The 20,000-nt window shown below is 37.1% G+C and overlaps 1 protein-coding gene across 2 annotated transcripts; it reads left to right on the forward strand.

The window, feature by feature from the left end:
- Positions 1-1,360: 1,360 nt before the first annotated feature.
- On the forward strand, positions 1,361-3,017 carry LOC135206275 (uncharacterized). 2 transcript variants are annotated; one of them, XM_064237693.1, is made up of 2 exons: positions 1,361-1,509; positions 1,664-3,017. In XM_064237693.1, exons 1-2 carry the CDS (start codon positions 1,450-1,452, stop codon positions 2,792-2,794), a joined length of 1,191 nt encoding a protein of 396 aa, XP_064093763.1. In that variant the 5' UTR covers positions 1,361-1,449; the 3' UTR covers positions 2,795-3,017. The 2 variants fall into 2 exon arrangements, with proteins under 2 accessions (XP_064093763.1, XP_064093762.1); XM_064237692.1 differs by having other exon boundaries at positions 1,372-1,509; positions 1,661-3,017.
- The last annotated feature ends 16,983 nt before the right edge of the window (positions 3,018-20,000 follow it).

Here is a 20,000-nt window from a genome sequence, read left to right on the forward strand (position 1 = left end):
AGGAAAAATAATCTTCGCCCCTACTGGTCGATATGGCGGAGCTAATACACCATAATGGGTGATCTCGCCTCCGGGATTGTCACTTAAGCCAGAGATAGGACAATAGAAATTGGCCAAGACAGACAGACATAAAAGGGAAATGTGGAACATATCTGGAAAAGGAAAGGTGTTAGCTACATCCGCCTTCAGGAATTTGGGCATTTTGAGTATTTCTACCCAATGCATACTTCGGATTTTGCCATTTGTAATGGCAAGGAAGGCCGTTTGAGTGCAACAAATATTGTCTCTACCGTGATGAATCTGGTGTTCCTTCTCCCTAGTTTCCCTCTTTTCCACTAATGTCATTCAGTAGTCTTAATAAATCACAAAGTGTTTATTTCTTGACGCGTTAGGATTGATCCCTGCAGCATTGCTTGCTCTAATGACATTAACATGGCAAGAACATGCTATATACTTGGATCAACGTACCTCAAACATTATTGATAAACTTGCCGTATAAATGTATTAACTCATGTTCAAGACGTATTCGCAACATACCTCCTGCAAGGTCATTTACCATGTCGGATGGGGATTGTGTTTTTCAAACTGAGGCTGTCACAGTTGTGATAATGGATTGAAACCAAAATGCCAAGACGATACTATAGTCGATTCATTTAAGGTAGATTCTTGCGCCTACGAGACGTTTGTTTGGCGGCCTCTGATTGGCTGGTAGCGGGAGGCAGACTGCTCGCTCAGTGGGTCATATTTTCGTTTGTAGCTTAGAAAACTAGCAATATGTTTACATTTCTTCATTTATCTCACGTTTTACAAAAGATAGGAAAGTTTTGGTCATACCTAAGGATTCGGTATTAAATGTACAATTAAATAATCTTCTCCTGAAATCAATAAGTTAAAATACAAAGGAATTACAACGAGTAGAAGTGAAGGGGAGAAACATTTCATTCTTTATACCTGTTTTTATTCATCATCGGATTTTGCATAATTCATGAGATCAAGATAAAATAAAATCTTGTGTTATTAAACAATAAAATCACCCTGAATACGCTGGTGCTTTCAGATTTTAGATGCGTGTAATATGTAAAGAGAAAATGAAGAATATGTCTTATTATGTTGCACTCGTGCTTGACTCGGTTTGACAATAGTGCCGAGACACATCGTTAGGTCTGGTCCTCTCAGCTAGAGCCGTTGGCGAGTTGGCAGTTGCCAATTGGCGATATAAGAAGTTTGCAGTTTCAAGACTGTATTCCACCGAATTATTAGTTCATTACATTTCTATAATAAATGCATAGAATTCCCATTATGACTTTCGAGCATTTTTACTCAAATATCATATATGTCCGTATTTCTGGACATATCTGATAAAAAAAAAGTAAATAATCAGATGGATGCATCTGGTATCGTTAGAGGTGTAGGCTGGCCGCGGGCGGGAAATTCAGTCCAGGACCAGGAATGAATTTGAAATCTACGGACCTACTTCGCACTCTTCAGCTCATCCTTAGTTTTAATGAGGTTGGTTTCAACATATTGCTTCTAATTTTCTTATATGAATATATTTTCAAACGAAAGAGATATCAGAGACTTAATTGAGTGATATGAAATAATAATCTCAGTGGAGCAATAAACAGCAACGAACTAAGCAAGATTTCTTTTTCTTTTCAAGCAGATGTCTCGAGATGACAGCACCATTCGTCGCACCGTTTCCAGATTTGCAAGTCAAGCTCGCAACATTATAATGAATGTTCATCGTTACTTCAGCTCACAGTGGGGAGCAGACTCAAGAAATGAAATATTTGAGAAGACCACCAAAGCTACAGGAGTGCCAACCAACACAGTGAAAAAAATCAAGCGACAGTCATCTGAGTGTGGTAACGTCCCCTTCGCTTCACCTGTATATCCCAGGAAGAGGATCCGAGTGAAGGACAAGGTGGATAGTTTTGAAAATGAGTGTATTCGGAAGGAGATTTTGTCTTTTTACGAGAGAGGAGAGCTCCCAACGTTAGATGCCCTACTGGAAAAAGTGAAGGAAGACCCGGTAAAGTTTAATGGTGGAAGAACAACGTTATGGAAAATTGTGAGAGGGCTTGGATTCCGGTACAAAAAAGTGACGAGTGGAAGAGCAATTTTAATGGAACGTGATGATATAGTGGCAGCGAGAACTGAATACCTACGGTTAATTGAAAAGAATAGGAATTGTAGTCCAACTGAACGTAAACCTGAAGTATTCCTGGATGAAACTTGGATAAACCAAAATGAATGTGTACGTCAGTGTTGGACAACGGGTGAAGGCGAAATAGGACCCAAACTTAAGACTGGAAAGGGGTCAAGATTTATTGTGGTGCACGCGGGGAGTGAGAAGGGGTTTGTCAAAGATGCGCTATTGTTGTTTAGGTCAAAAAATGGTGCCAAAGGGGACTACCATGATTCCATGGACCATGAAAGGTTTTTAAAGTGGTTTAAGGAACAACTATTGCCTAATATAGAAGATAGATCTCTAATCATAATGGACAATGCTCCCTACCATAGCAAAATAGAAAATAAAGTGCCAACAACCAGCAACAGAAAAAGTGAAGTCACAGAGTGGCTTTCTTCTAATAACGTCACCCACGACCCATCAGCAACAAAGCCAAAATTGCTGCAGATTGCCAAGTGTCACAAAGAAAAACAGAGGTATGTGATAGATGAAACAGCCCGTGCAAATGGTCATGATGTGCTCAGACTCCCACCATATTATTGTCAGTTTAACCCCATAGAACTTATATGGGCTCAAATAAAGGGGGATATCAGAAAAAAATAACTCTAATGCAAATCAATCTTTGAAAACTGTTGAGCAGCTTACGAGACTGGCGATAGACAAAGTTACAACAGAAGACTGGAAGAAATGTTTTCACCACGTTAAGAAATTAGAAGATGATTATAGGAGGAAAGATGTTGCTAGAGAGCATATGTTTGAAAGTTTTGTTATTGACATTGGGGATGACGAAACTGACAGTGATGATATTGATATTAGGGAGGATGACACTGACGAGCTGATGATATATATCAATGATTTTCCATTATTATTATTATTTTTTTAAGTTGAAGACCTAACAGTGTTTCTATAGTTTTTCCATTTTTAGATAGGCAATTTCATAACTACAGTATATCCAGATGAGTTTCCTTTTTTTAATATTTAATGGCATAACAATGTACATATCTGTTTATAAATTCTTTTTACTTGGTTTTAATAGAAAAGGGGATATCAATGTATCTTTATAATTTCCCATTCTTTTTGTTCCAATAGGTAATGACATGACTATGTATATATGCACGATTTTCCTTTATTTATTTTTTAAATAATGATGACGTAAGAAAATTTGTCAAATTTTAATTTCTTTTTGTTCATATCGATAGCCTAATGACATACCAATGTAAGCCTACTGTGTATGACTTTCTTTTGTGTTTATGACATAATATATCTGGATGAATTTCCATTCTTTTTGTATAAAAAGATGATGATATAACAGTCTTCTGATTAGTCTCATTATCCTACATGTACTATATATATATACGTATATACAATTATGCAGGGCTGTGGGAACGGTTACGGGAGCTATTCTAACTCAGGTATGAATTAAGTGATTCAAGAATAATCAACTACCTCAGGAGAAAACTAAGCAAATTTTCCTAAACATTGTTGTAGACATGTTGTCAAGTGTAACATGTATATAAAGGAGATAAACATTCTGGTGTAAGAGTAACTCAAGCAATTCTGAAAAAGACAGTATATTATATTCGTTACATCGTCAACAAATTTTATGGTAAGAAATAAACATTTGTACTTTTGTTTATTGAGTGAACATATGAAAACCATAAGCTTTTGATGTTATTGGCCAGAGAAACAAGTTCTGTTATTTATCAGTGAGCCTCATAAAGCATGTGCATTTCTCACTTAGACTAAATTGAAGCCAACACCCAGATGCATCCATCTGATTATTTACTTTTCTTTTTATCAGATATGTCCAGAAATACGGACATATATATTTTAATAAAAATGTTCGAAAGTCATAATGGGAATTCTATGCATTTATTTATAGAAAATGTAATGACATAATAATTCGGTAAATACATAGTCTCGAAACTGCAAACTTCTCATATCGCCAATTGGCAACTGCCAACAGCTCTATCTGAGAGGACCCGCCCCACGATATCTTGCGTCTCTCGGCAGTCGGCACTACTGTCAAACCGAGTCAAGCACGAGTGCAACATAATAAGACATATTCTTCATTTTCTCTTTACATATTACACGCATCTAAAATCTGAAAGCACCAGCGTATTCAGGGTGATTTTATTGTTTAATAACACAAGATTTCATTTTATCTTGATCTCGTGAATTATGCAAAATCCGATGATGAATAAAAACAGGTATAAAGAATGAAATGTTTCTCCCTTCACTTCTACTCGTTGTAATTCCTTTGTATTTTAACTTATTGATTTCAGGAGAAGATTATTTAATTGTACATTTAATACCGAATCCTTAGGTATGACCAAAACTTTCCTATCTTTTGTAAAACGTGAGATAAATGAAGAAATGTAAACATATTGCTAGTTTTCTAAGCTACAAACGAAAATATGACCCACTGAGCGAGCAGTCTGCCTCCCGCTACCAGCCAATCAGAGGCCGCCAAACAAACGTCTCGTAGGTGCAAGAATCTACCTTAAATGAATCGACTTTTTTTTTTTATAGTTTCGTTTCTCGTGAAGCTGAGAAATGAGTAGTTACCGATATATTTGCTCTCTCTTCGTATGGATACTGGTCAGTGGACCTCGTCAAAAATGTTTGGGCGAACAATTTCGGGAACGAGAGACAGCTAATATCGTAAAAATTCTCTCTCAAAACAATAAGTAGAGAGAAAGTGGGATTACAAACATAAATAACATTTATTATTACACGATTTAAAATTAAGATATGGTTATAGAATTTTCTCGAATGAAAATTAAGTTTCATCATTTCCTTGAGTGACGTCACAAACCTTTCCACTTCAAATTTAAGGTACTTACGAGTCAACACATTCTCTTTTGACAAATCGAGAGATATAAGAGTCAATTTATCAGTAATATTAGATAGTTTTCAATACAAAAACATCTCTAACTACTTATATGAAATGAAAGGTATGAGACGTATGTGAAACATTTTAGGCAGAAGCTTTCTAGAACGATCTTACAAAAGATGATGCAATCTTCACGTGGTTTCTCGATTGTCAGGATCGCATGATTGTTTACAAAAAAAAAAAAAAAAAAATAGAACCGCAGTCACTGAGGGGAAGATATGCATTGCGAAAGCATATAAGAATATATATATATATATATATATATATATATATATATATATATATATATATATAAATATATATATATATATATATATATATATATATATATATATAGAGAGAGAGCGAGAGAGAGAAGAGAGAGAGAGAGAGAGAGAGAGAGAGAGAGAGAGAGAGAGAAATGGACAGTTTTACTATGACGTCACAGCAGATAAGCTGCCACCATCTTTTAGGTCAAGCCCTGTAAACAAAGAAATATAAAATTTCATTATTTTAAGGAATTATGAACCATACCCCGAACAAAGGCAAGCAAGGACATTTCACAAACAGAAGATTAATTACATTGAGTCTCTGGAGCCTGCAGTGTATGAAAGTATATACAAATAAACTGAAACTTGTAAATAACAAAGATCCACATACAAGTTGACACCTGAACAATGGAGTTCTGATGCGGGTTTGATGCCTGCAGTTACACATGCAGATATCGTAAACAATTTGGTTAATAAAGTTAGCCACTACTATTGGACCAGTTCAAAGCGTACAAGTCTCTGGAGGCTTATAACTATTTTGTATCTGGCTGGGTGGAGGATCTTAACGCATCGGAGAGACAGTTTATTGATGTGAAGAACATTGCCTTTGTTACACTTTGAGATGCGATTTGATAAATATCCATCCACAGATGTAGTAAGTGGTGCATGTGATTTTGGAGATATGAAATAGTGTAGTTCATGTGAATGTTGATACTGAAGAAATCTAATAGGCGAAATGTTGCATCAATAAAGTTTTTTTGTGTGACGCTCAAAAAGTATCACACAATAAAATTGATGTCAGGGGATTTTCTTATGTTTTTTTTTTTTTTTTTTTTTTTTTTTTTACTTTCCTTTCTTGTCCTTCTGTGCATTTGAGACCTCGTTGTCAATTATTCTAATGTTGATTTCCTTTTGTAAGTTGGCTGTTGGTATGAGTCCGCCTTTCATTTCATGTATTTTGTTAAATTTACATAGTTTAATTTTGTAATAAAATTGTAAAACCCAACCTGATCTTGCTGGACTTTCAGTCGGAGTAAATTTCCGACAATCCTAGCCATTTTTTGCACTTTTGATATTTAATATCAATTTTAACAAATATATAATTCACTACCCACGATTTCATGTTTTAAAGATTTGACCAAAATAACTTCCTAGTGGCTCTAAATCATCTATCATTTAACAAAGTAGTTGTTAATGAATTACTTTGAGAAATTTTCTGCTCTAGGCTTCTTTAATTATTCACCATTATCGTTAATACACTCATCACTAACTAATGAAGTCATCTGAGCCGATGTTCGTATGTCTTGACAGCTGAAAATGAGCTGTTTATCCTTGAAATCCACAGTTCTCTTCTTCTTTCACTTGAATCTTGAGTTTTATCTCCTCGATTTTTCACAACACCAGGGACTGAGTATTACGATTTAACGTCTCTGTTTGACCTACTGTGGCACCCAAACACACAGCATGTGTTCGCCATATCTAAAGCATTAATAGGTATACAGTATCATTGTAAATTTCCGAAAAATAATTATCATGATTTGCTGCGTCGCTTTTGCTCAACGCAGCTGACCTACAACATGGCCGACGGTTACATCTGGGCCTCATTCTGGATCGGAAACTATCTATATGAAGAGGACTAACCTCGCTAATTGGAAACATAAATCATCCTTTCATCAGTCAACTCTTCCTTCAGACTATAAAATACCTATCCACTTTGCTGTCAGTGGTTATCTACATATGTACACGTTTTGTACACAGTTCCATCAGGGTGCTACATATACTACACATTAACGAGTAAAAACTAATTATATGTGCTACTTACCTCCATTCCAGGTTATATGATGTGGGTTGTGATTTGATTTTGTCCATCGGGAGGATCTCTTGTATTCCTGTTCGATTTAGCCTTTTCTTCTTTCACATTCCTGTAAAACTAACTAATGAAAGTCAACCTTCATAACTTACATCCAGATCTACATCCCCACAAATAACTACAAATGTTACTTAAATATTGCTTATTCACACAAATGCTCCAGCCTAGGAAACGTCCAAAGAAGTTCAGTCTTTTGAACGTCCAAACGAGGTACTTCGAACCACGATATAGAAACAACAGGTGCGCACAGCACAGGTCCGGTGTACTTCAATGTAACCAACCCAAATCTGTGACGTGACCCAAACTGGTCGAAGCGACAATCAACCGATGTAAACATAAGGATAACTGCCTTGGTTACACTTTGAAATGTGGTTTAATAAATATCTCTTCATAGATTTAAGCGGTGAATGGGATTTTGGATATATGAAATACTGTAGTTCATGTGAATGTCGATATTGGAGAAATCGAATGGGCGAAATGTTGCACAAATAAGTATTTTTGTGTGAAACTTTTAGAGATTGACAGGATCCTGAAGACTGATTTCATGGGATTTTTTTCACTGTTTTGTCTTGTCCTTGCGTGCATTTGGGACCTTGTTGTCAACTGTTTTAAAGTTGATTTCATTTTGTAAGTTGTCCGGTTGCCACAATTAGGAAAAATTTACTAGTCTCTTGCATTTAAAAAACTTTTGGTTTTCACGTGACATGCCCGACCTGGTTCTTTTTGTGCCCTGAAAACACTCCAGTGTCACACCATGCCCTGTTGCTCGATGCAGTAATAGTCAACGTAGGAGTAGGAAAAGTAAATGATGCCTTCAGCTTTATCAGAATAATGAGCCAGGCGGTCACTAAAAATCTCCTGGGAAAAATCGACTTTTCACGAGGTCGATTTTCAATTTTCTTTCCATGTGTTTAATTAGTATAATTTGTATTCAAGTATAATAATAATAATAATAATAATAATAATAATAATAATAATAATAATAATAATAATAACAATAATAACAATAATACCTGAAAAGATTGTTTTGAAATTGTCAATCATTTTTTTCGCCCTTCTTAGAGAATTGAATTTTCTTTGATGGGCTGAAACTGAGTCCACAAATTCTTTGCTCTGAAGGGACTTCCTTGACTTCCATTAGCGATGATTGGTGGTCCCTCATGCGTTTGCGTGTGTATGTATGTAGGTGTATACACAATAACAGTTATCAGGATGAGGCAAATGCAAGTTACTTGGTTCATGTGGAATGCATGTTTTATATCTTACTAAAAATCGCTTGGATATCATCTGCATTTAGTCTTGTGGAGTCAATTATTTTACATTTGCCAGTTTCTTGTGCTATTCCCAAAGTTTATATATATAATATGTATATATATATATATATATATATATATATATATATATATATATTATGTATATCAATAGGTTCGCGTCCAGGACCAGGCAAATCTATTATCGAGAAAAAATTCCCCTTCGGTTAAGCATATATGAAAATATATTATTAAAGGACATTGTAGCTCGATGTATGTATATGAATCACGGTAATGTGATATGACTTATGTAAATGCTACGTGTTGTCAAAAAGCACTACAACGCTACCGGAGCCGAGGCGGGTTGATGTTGTCTCCAAACCAACGAATTACCTGAGCGCGAAAGATATTTGAGGGTGAGAGACGACATAAACTTACGGGCCTCTCGGGTGGTGGGGTAGGTAAAAGCTTCACTAATGTTCCTGGATCTGAATGTCTTCCTGGGTTCGCGCCCAGGACCAGGCAAATCTATTATCGAGAAAAAATTCCCCTTCAGTTAAGCATATATGAAAATATATTAATTCCGAGGTAGAGCGAATTAGATATTAAAGGACATTGTAGCTCGATGTATATATATTATATATATATATATATATATATATATATATATATATATATATATATATATATATATATATGAGGGAGATAGAGAGAGAGAGAGAGAGAGAGAGAGAGAGAGAGAGAGAGAGAGAGAAAGAGGTAACTTAGCAATCAGGACCAATTTTCCAACCACTAAACCTCTGAAATCGCTCCGGTACGATACTCGTACAGATTCTTTAAGAGCCATAAAAGTAAGATATTCCTGACCTTATCTCGCCACAATTTCAAGAGAGCAAAAGGGAACCTCTGTTTGCTAAACAGGAATGGAAAAGGTCCTCTACGCCTTCGTCTTCTTCTGTCGGCCTTATTAGTCTCACTGGAGAGCAGGGTCGGCCGCTTGATTCAACTTTCCTTATCTGCTTCTATTGCTTGCTTCTACTTCTTCCCCCAGTCCCACCTCACCTATATTAGTCCAGTCAAAATATGACCTGAACCCCCTTCACCACCCAAAAATTGCAAGAAATTTAATGTATTAATTTGTTGTTTCATGTGCAAATAACCATATAACAAAAGTTTACCAAAATTGGGTTACCGAAAAATGGTCAAAATGGCGTCGTGGTTGATGGCCGCCTCTGCCACTAGAAACATCTAATATTCCGGTTAGGAAGGCAGTTAGCTCTTCTGTAGTCTGATCCGTGGTAATTTCAGTGAACAAGTGACTTTACAAATGTATAAATAACGTTTACCCCATTATTCAAGGCTTATAAGAAGTTTATAGGTGTAGTCATAATGTTGTGATGTCATCCTGCAATGAGGTAAAAATTGTTGCTACATGCACTCATTTAGTTTATTGCTTTCATTCAGCCACTCCAGCTTTGAGATGTTACTAACATTAATTTCTGTTTTTATATCAGAGCATGAGAAAATGGCTAGTCGAGGAAATTGTCCTTTATGTGGCTGTGAGATAGATAGATGATGAGACTGGTGATTTGTGAAAAGAGAGCTGAAGGAATCAACAAGACCAGCATTGACAGAGGCGACAGTACTGTGGTAGTTGCTAGTACCAAAGTGCATAAAAGATGCAGAGTGAGCTATATTAACAAGAAGCAAATAGAATTGTTCAAGAAAGCCAAACTACAACCACCTCAGCCTCTCAAAAGGAGTACACATGTTTCTGTTGGACCTGTTAACAGGAAATCATACTCTTTGTTCTGTGGCAAAGAGATAATAAAATCCCCCTGTAGTGCCGATTTTCATGAATTCAGCTGTGTCAAAACAGATTCATTTGTGGAGACAATCCTCTCACATTGTGAGGATCGTAATGATGAATGGGCACTCACTGTTTGTGGTAAAATTGACTATTTCAGAAAGGATCTTCATGCCGCTGATTGTGTGTGCCATCGGTCATGTGACATCAATTTTCGCGCAAAACGGACCATTCCTTTGTAGTATAAAGATGGTTCACTTGAAAATAATCCACAAAATGTTGGAAAACCAAAGGACTCTGACAAAGAGCAAGCCTTCGTCAGAATGTGTTCGTTCTTAGAAGGAAATGATGAAGAACAATTGACAGTGGATGATCTTGCTAAGAAAATGGCAGAATATCTGGTTCAGCCAGATTCTGTGGCCTATGGCAACCAGCACCTAAAATCAAAACTGGCAAAGCATTACGGGGAATCTATATTCATTGCTGAGCAAGAGGGATTATATGATAATGTAACATTTCGTGAGGAAACTAGTAGTATTCTGAGAAACTATTGTAGCCTGCCAAAAAATCATGAAGAGGCTCAGAAAAGAGCCATCATACAGACTGCGGCTGAACTGATTAAGAGCGCCATTAAGTCAGTGATCACACCTTCACTCGACCAATATCCTGATATTTCTGCCTAGAACTACAATCTGCAATGGAATACATTTCATCAAGCTTGCAATGCTTGCTCCAACATTTATTTGTTGGCAAAGACACTTGCAGAAAGGTGGCGAGTATTGGACAATCTATTGTACAAGTTGTGCACCCTAGGTCTTTGATAGTACCACTGCTGGGAAGGACCTACACCTCCATTGCCAACGACTATGCAGCATTCACAGTGAAACACTATGGCAAGGCTACAGTAGTCTTCGATGGTTGCAGTGGTGGTCCAAGTACAAAGGACGGTACACATCAGTGATAAAGACAAAATCGTGAAGTTCATAAGGTGAATATCACTGAAACGAAATTCACTGGAAAGATGGAGGATTTCCTTTCTAATAATGAGAACAAACAGACACTGAACCATATGATTGCCAATTGCATAAAAATCAGAGGATGTCATGTGATACATGCTATGGGAGATGCTGACTTGGACATTGTGAGGACAGCAGTATCAATGTCATCTGAAAAAACTACCATGCTCATAGGCGAGGACACTGATTTGTTAGTGCTACTGCTTCATTACGCATCTCCCAGTGATGGTAAAAAGCTCTACTCCAGGTCAGATAAAGGGAGTTCTACTGTAGTCTATGACATGAAGGTCATAAAGCAAATTCTTGGTAACAAGATCTGTCAAAGTTTGCTGTTTCTGCATGCATTCATAGGACGCGACACCACTTCCAGGATATTTGGAATTGAAAGCAGTCTGCACTGAAAAAGCTGATTAAAAGTGATCCAGCCCTGCAAAGATGTGCAAAGGTCTTTATTACACCTGGACAAGACATGGATGTTATTGTAGGCTCTGGGTGTGCACTCATGGTGTCTCTGTTCAATGGCAAATCTAAGGACAACCTCTCTGCTGTCAGATATAACCATCTTTGTAAAAAAGAGAGTGCGGCAAAAAGCTTTGTGATACCTGAACGACTGCCTCCAACATCCTCGGCTACAAAGTATCATTCTTTGAGAAGTTATCTCCAGGTCATGCAATGGATGGGCAAGGGTGATGATATGGACGTCACTAAATGGGGGTGGAGCCTACAAACCACAAACTAGCACCAGCGATGACTGACAATGCACCTACACCAGAAACACTCCTGAAAATGATTTGTTGCAGCTGTTCTGGTGTTTATAACACACACCGTTGTACTTGTCGAAAGCATGGGCTAGACTGTTTTCATGCATGTGGTCAATGCCAAAATGGCCGTTGTTACAACATGCATCATGATTCAGTATCAGATGATGAAGGGGAAATGTGAAATATGGAGATATGAAGCATTAGTCGCCATATTTGTATGACGTCATTTGACACATTTCCGGTACCCCAACGTTGGTAAACTTTTGTTGCATTAATGTCCACACATAAAAAAATAAATCATAACCATAAAACAATTTCCTGCAATTTTTTTAGGGTTGTTGCCTACTTTGACTAGACTATATCCCTCCTCAACACATCCATTCATCTGATCCTCTGACGACCCACGCTCCCCTAACCGGCCCTCGGCCACCCAGCCCCCCGGCATCATTGGTATGTTCTTAGCTCTCTTGATTGGTTCCACCACCTCTCTTCTTATTACATGGCCATAGTATCTCAGACAAGCTTCCCCAGCCTTCTCCTTTTCATTAAATGTCCACATATTCTTCTTATAGCTTGACTCTCCTTCCTTTCCAGTAGTGATATTCCATCAATCCATCTCATCATCTTCCTCTCGGTTCTTTCCAACAGTCCTTCCTCTTTCCTCTTAAGTGGCCAAGTTTCTGCCCCATATAATAGTACAGGCCTGGTAACTGTCTTATACATCTTCATTTTGAGCCTTAATGGCATTTTCTTGTCTAAAATAACTCCAGTTACTTCTCTCCATTTTTGCCATTCCTTCCTAAACCTTCCCAGCCCTGGTTCCAATTACAGCCTCTCCTAAACACCAGCTGCAGAGATACCGATATACCTTGTTTTCTGGTGTTTCTTACAGAAATTCGAAACACTTGCAGCTTCTTGTTTGAGTACACAGAGTTTTGTGCGCAAGAAGTGAAGTAAGTAGAAAAGCTTGCTTTGTAAAGAAAACTTACTAAATATGGCTGAATAAAAACTATGAAATTGTCTGGGGAAGCTTCAAAATCCTTGGTATTATCTCAATCTCAATGAGGGATTCACTGAGATTTTCCACCAACTTTAGCATCTTTTTTCAGTTTCAAATTCTTAACCCCTCATTTTTTTGCTATCTCTATGAAAGCCCAACTCATTTTATATTTTGGACAGAATGCCCAAACTCCCATTTTTATTTTGTGTTATGATTGGAATTCCTGTTTTCCTTTAGTATTCCCAGTGAGATTCCCATTTTTAGTCTGTATTCTTACTGGATACACTATTCTTTTTTAGCACTTCCATTGGAATTACTGTTGTAACTGTGTATTCTTACTGGAATTCCTAAACCCCTGTATCATTTCTGCTGAAATTGCCATTTTAATTTCAATTCTTATTTGGATTTTCTTAATTCATTCAGAATTCCCAATGAATTCTCATCCTTACTTCTTTTTCATTTCTTCTAGAATTTCCATTCTAATTCTGTATTCATGATGGCATTCCTATTCTTCAATATTCCTTTTCAAATTTCCTGATTATTTTTCATTCCCGCTCGAATTCACATTCTTGTTGCGTATTTTTAATGGAGTTCCTATTCTAAACTAGTTCTAAATTTTCATCCTCCTTTTCATTCCCATTCTTCTCTTGTATATTTTGAAATTCTTTTTCTCCTCTAGCACTCCTATGGAATTCACATCCTCTTTTACATGAACAATGGTTCTCCCGTTCTTTTTGTATTAGAATTCCTATTCTCCTATAGCGTTCCTACTGGAATTTTCCTATTCATTTTACAACTGCTGTATTCTCATTCTCATTCTGTATTCTTGCTGGGACTCCTGTTCTCCTTGAGCGTTCCTACTGGAATTTTCATCCTCATCTAGTCTTCCTGCTGGAATTCCCATTCTTATTTTGTAGGACTACTGTGTTCATATAGCGTTTTCCTTAGAATTCCAGGTTATGGCATTCCTGCTAGAATTCTCCTTCATTTGTATTTCTTTTGGAATTCCCATTTTCACTTTGCACTCATATTCTTAGTTTATATTCTCACTGGAATTCCTTTTTTACTTGAGCATTCCTGCTGGAATTCTTACTCTCGTTTTGCATTCCCACTATAATTCCCGTCCCTATTTTAATGAACATTCCCCTTGGAATTCTCGTCTTTTTGTATCTTGGCTGAAATTCCCAGGCTTATTTTTCATTCTTGTGGGACTTACTTTTCTACTTAAGCCTTCCTGTTGCAATTTTCATCCTTGCTGGAATTCTTTCTTTCATTCACCATTTCTCTTTGGAATACCTTTCCTCCTTAGGTATTTCCATTGGAATTACCATTCTTACTTTATGTTCTTCTTAGAATCCTTAGTCTTCTTTAGCATTCCCCGAAGAATCCTCATCTTTCTTTCACATTCCCTCTGGAATTCCCAGACTTATTTTGGGTCTTATTAGAATTCCTATGATTTTGTATTCTAGCTGGAAGTTGTGTTCATTTTGATTCCCCTACAATAGTGCTCATATTCGATTCCGTTAGGCCTAAGGATCCCTGTCCTGTTTTTGTATCCCAAGAATCTTCTAATATTTGCTGAAATCAGACGTTCGCTTCTTCATCGTTAATTGTTGACGCATTGAAAGCAATCGGTTAAGTTGAATATTGTGTCTGCTCAGCAACTCGACAGGTCTGGCGTCTGAGCTCCTGCCATAGATGTGGCTGCATGAGGCTAGACCCCAGCAACATCCCAAACATCAATACTTAGAACGGAAGCGCAACACCTGGCCCAAACACCGGTACTTGACGGCAAATCTTGCGCTTCTCGTATGGCCGTCATTTACGTGGATCTTGGGCATGACTTACTGCCTCCTCCCACTCCCATGTTCCCGCCAATTTTGACAATAGATCAAGACTTGCCGCAGCAACCCTGTACTAGTATGTTACCGTCTTACGGTATGGGTGCACTAATATCCTAATAATATACAGGCAACGTTGGCAGTAATCTGTCAAGTTCGAATCGGTGATAAATACATAACTTGAAGTTGCAACATTTACCCAGGATTTCCCCTGTGGGTTATTTATTTATTTATTTATTTTTTTGCCTGATATATTGAAAAGCCTGCTTTCCCCTACACATAATGATACGTTTGTTTTACCTTCCTTTTATCACAAGTTTCCTTTTCATCTTTTGTCTGGTAATCACCACGTTGTATCCATTATATTTTGACAACTCGGAATGGATTTCAGTTCCCCTACTGCCGTTTTTATTCACTAAATTAATTTTCTTGTAACTTGATTCTTCCTTACATATCTGTTTTCTGTCAGTCCCGTGGGTTGGAGTCAGACCTTTTTTGAACCACGTATTGTAACCGGGCTTAGTTTTACGTTGAAAGCTAGGATAATTAAGTATATTTAAAAAACCACATTACATAAACGTTAATCTTATTTGCATACATACACATATATATACACACACATTATACATATATATATATATATATATATATATATATATATATATATGTATATATATATATGTATATATATATATATATATATTTATTTATAATGTATGTATTTATATATTCAAATACATGTATATATATGTGTATACACACACACACACACACACATATATATATATATATATATATATATATATGTGTGTGTGTGTGTGTGTGTGTGTGTGCGTATGTGTGTGTATATTATATATATATATATATATATATATATATATATATATATATATATATATATATACATGAGTAAACATTCTGGAGTCTCTTCCCTTTTCTTTTCTACATTCAAACGTAATTTTTAGAAATAGATTTGGGCAGTAACTGATTTCCTTGTTTGTGAACTACTTAAGAACTTCCCTTCCGCATTCGAGTCGGAAAAGGATTCCCTGAGACGGTTTTGACTTAACTGGTTTCACCCAATTGTATTGCTAGAGCGAGCGAAGACGAAACCCCTTTTAATGGCTTTTCCTTGGGATTAGTTTCGAGATGATAAATGACCTGTCATCTCTGTCAGGGCTTGCAGGTGGCTAATGCTACAACCCTACGAAGGGCAAAAGTAATTGAAGTGGACATAAAGGAATCGAGAAGAATCGACCCCCAACGGACTCGGACCTGTGTTTTGAGAACAAGATCCAGTTTGGACCGGCTACCACCAGTTCAAATATCTGGGTATATATAGGGCTTGGGTAGGCCTGAAACAGCGCATTGCATTTTTACAAGTCGTAGTGGCGATTAAAACACCCCACGCTGCCCTAGCCTGAAAAGGTCTCTGATGAGTACTACTCGCCTCACAGGACACTACAACTTACCGCTCCGGCGCACTACATGAAAACCTGGAAGCTGTGTTGCGCCTGACGACTCTGCCCACCGCTCTCCTTTGAACATCGTCTTGACGCTGATGAAGGCGAGTAAAACAAGAACTATACCGGGACTCTGAATAACGAGTCTGGTGGACGAACGCAACTGTGTTTGATTCCTGTTCACTACAAGCGACCCACGTCCCTTGGCCTGCGACCTGGTACGGACTACTCCCGTCATTCTGCCATACAAGGTGACTGACACTAAACATTTGTTCTGTTGGCACTTCACCTCTTTGTCTGGCACTCATTCTTACTTCTTACCTGTGTTTTTTTATCTCATTCCATTCCCATTCCTAGATTCCCATTCATAGATCCCGTCTCCCTATGAGACTAGCGAGTATTTGGTTTTGATATAACTATACCATTGATTCTATTGTTGCTACTACAATTTCATATGCCTCTAGTAAAATGACAAGTAGATTCTACAGACACACACACATACATACATACACACACACACACACACACACACACACACACACACACATATATATAATATATATTATATATATATATATATATATATATACTTATAGAGAGAGAGAGAGAGAGAGAGAGAGAGAGAGCATTGAAACATTCTGGAATCGAAATTTAAGTATAGTTATGACTAGCCCTTGCAGATGGTCCAGGTAAACCTCTTTTCAAATTCTGTTTATTAATCAACAATTCCGTCGTGTCTCTGTCACCAAATATTCCTTGAATTCCGACCTGTTATAAATTTTCCAAAACCCTCCGTGTCTCAGTCTAACTGTCTCTCTCGGAAAATTCCTTTCCACCACGATGACGGGAAAAGGGACGGAATCCTCAGGAAAAATTTTATGGTACGTCCACGTACCTGAATTTTTGTTTTTTTATTTCATAGAAAATACTCAGCTTTTTTTTTTTTTTTTTTTTTTTTTTTTAATAAAACTTTCATGGTAAAAAGGCCAGAGCGCGTACGTGTTGTGAGTTTACTCAAAAATTCGAAGTGGTCGGGTTATGGAAATGCCTTTATTTTAATCTACGATAACTATTTTCACTGCCAAAGGCTCAGATATGGGCTACTTATATATATATATATATATATATATATATATATATATATATATATATATATATATATATATATGTATGTATTATATGTGATATATACATTTTATTTAATATATAATGTAAGTATGTATGTTTGTATGTATATATTTCATATTTGCTAAGTCAAATTGTCTAGCTGCTGATGCGAGAGATATAGTCGATTCATTCATTTGCTTACTGAGAGTGATGTAAGTTGATTTTGACTGTTGCATTTAATCTTGGTGAATTCAGGCTCCGTAAATGGAATTGAAATCAACTCTTTACTCACATAAGATGGATGCATCTGCCGCGGACCGTATATATTATATATATATATATATATATATATATATATATATATATATATATATATAATATATATATATACATAATTTCACCTACTATACGCCTTAACTTCTTTGGAGGGTTGGCTCCAAAGTGTGATGACCTTCCGATTCTAAGTAAATCTTCGAGACGAAACAGCTGGCCTTATGTATCTTTCCAGCCTGGTTATGACTCAACATAGTCGACAGACTACCGGGTAAGTAATTCAATGCTTGGATCACAATGGGATTAAACGTAGTCTGGTCGGATCACTCCGTACTCACCGTGGATTCGAACCTGGATTCTCTTGTTAGTGAGGCATCTATGCTTCTGCATTTTCTTTAGATACAGCCACGGTCCAGATAGAACAGGTCAGCCAGACAGTTCCCCAATTTTAAGGCTCTTCTATGCACCTACGTCATCTGAGGGAGCGCGGTGGTGAAAACAATTAAGAATGTATAGGCATAACACACCGTCAAGATTTTTTTTTTTAAATGTTTTTGAAGATGTGATCTTTGAAGTGTCAAAGAATGTGAATAAAACAATATTTGCCTTTTGAAAATATTCTATCACGTTATAACTTTCCTTTGTTTCTTAGTGCCCCCTGCATGGTTGCCCTTGACATTTCCTTTAATTTATCAAATTATTAAGATATTCGAAAATATACTGATATCTTAAAAAAAAAAAACAACATCGTCAGGGACTTCAATATCAGACTTTTTCAATTTAAAACAAAGCTTTTAAAAACAATGTTTGCCCTCCATGAGTGCTAGACCGTATGCCGACGTCATGCTCGGTGATACGTTGATATGTTTGTTATAAAATGACGCATATTTGAATTTAAATGATCTTACACACCTTCTATGTTCATTAAGGGATGAAAGCAATTGAAGAAAATTCAGTATAAAAAAGAAGAAAATCAGATAAAATTAAGTGATTGATTTTCATTTTGGAGTTAATGGGAAATATTATTTTTTATCTTAGTAAAACAATATGTTGATGATCGCAAAAATGCCTCAGCTTTCCTCTTGACTCCAAATACTTTTGTGATAATGAACTTCGAGAATGACCTGTCGTATCTAACTTGCTATAATACTGAGGTTGAATTTGGCCGAGTTTCATTCCACCTCGCTTGATATGCTCTAATTCCCGTTAGCCTGACGCGACCTACGCTAACTCCTCCTCTAAGCTCGTAATTCAGGAGAGAATGCAACCCGCAGAGGCTCATAATCATCGACGACTAAAGTTGTTCTTGATAAGTTGTATCACTTGTGTTAGTTACAATAGTCAGAAGATTTCGTCCAAGACGTCGATCGGAGAATGAAATGGGAAAATGTTTTTAAAGTCAATGGGCAATTTCTTAGCCGTTTTTTGGGAGTTTAAAGGTAAAAATACACCTATTACCACGCTCCGTTTCAGGCTATTTCGATAAAAGATGGCTCAAATTCCCCAAAACAGATCACTTGGGGGTGAATAATTAATGGTAGTAAAAATTAGGTCCTTTTCTTCTCACTCTTCGTGTTAATGGTAGGAATGCCTATATAGTTTTCCCGGAAAATAGAGAAAGTTTTGAAGGCAGAACCATATTTTGGTGATGTTTTATTTGAACAGGAAACGTGGGCAACGTAGAAACAGTACGGGAGGAAAATGGATGAAATATCCCTACCACAGATGACTTACTGCCAGGTACACAGTGGTTGCTTAGGTCACATAGCCATAATGAATTTTTAGGAAACGGCCCACATCTCACCCATGCTCCGATCTCCCACTGGTTAGGCGAGGTTAAAACCTCTGGACCACACATACACATGCTACGAACTGTATACTTGACAACAGAATTACCGAACAGACCATTTCCAACTGGCCCCACTCGAGCAAGGCGGTTTTCCTACGCGAAAGAAGCGGAGCGCCGTTGATGGGGTCATTCGTATTCAGGGAGCACCAGCGATTCACACGCAATAAACTTGAGGCCAACGCTGTTGCCCCTGGAGCTTCCAATGGAAGTCATGGCCTCAGAGTCGGCATTTGCTAGAAGTGGAAGCTACGGTTCCGGTTATGGTTTCAAGAAGGCTTCGCCACGAATGTGGTACCAGAGTTATGAAGCGGTCATGGAAATCGACACAATATGTATGATGCTATGACTACACAAACGGGGATATGGTACATATACGTATGTATGATAGACTGGACTCAGTAACTGCCATAATAATAGGCATGTGGTGC

The sequence above is a fragment of the Macrobrachium nipponense genome, chromosome 29 (assembly GCF_015104395.2).
Source record: "Macrobrachium nipponense isolate FS-2020 chromosome 29, ASM1510439v2, whole genome shotgun sequence".
NCBI classification, from domain to species: Eukaryota; Metazoa; Arthropoda; class Malacostraca; order Decapoda; family Palaemonidae; genus Macrobrachium; species Macrobrachium nipponense.

Bases quoted from the DNA above. Each gene is read 5' to 3' on its own strand.
- LOC135206275 (XM_064237692.1), top strand. From the start codon at position 1,450: ATGAATTTGAAATCTACGGACCTACTTCGCACTCTTCAGCTCATCCTT. The intron at 1,510-1,660 runs GTTGGTTTCAAC...TTTCTTTTCAAG, and splicing joins TCATCCTTAGTTTTAATGAG to CAGATGTCTCGAGATGACAG.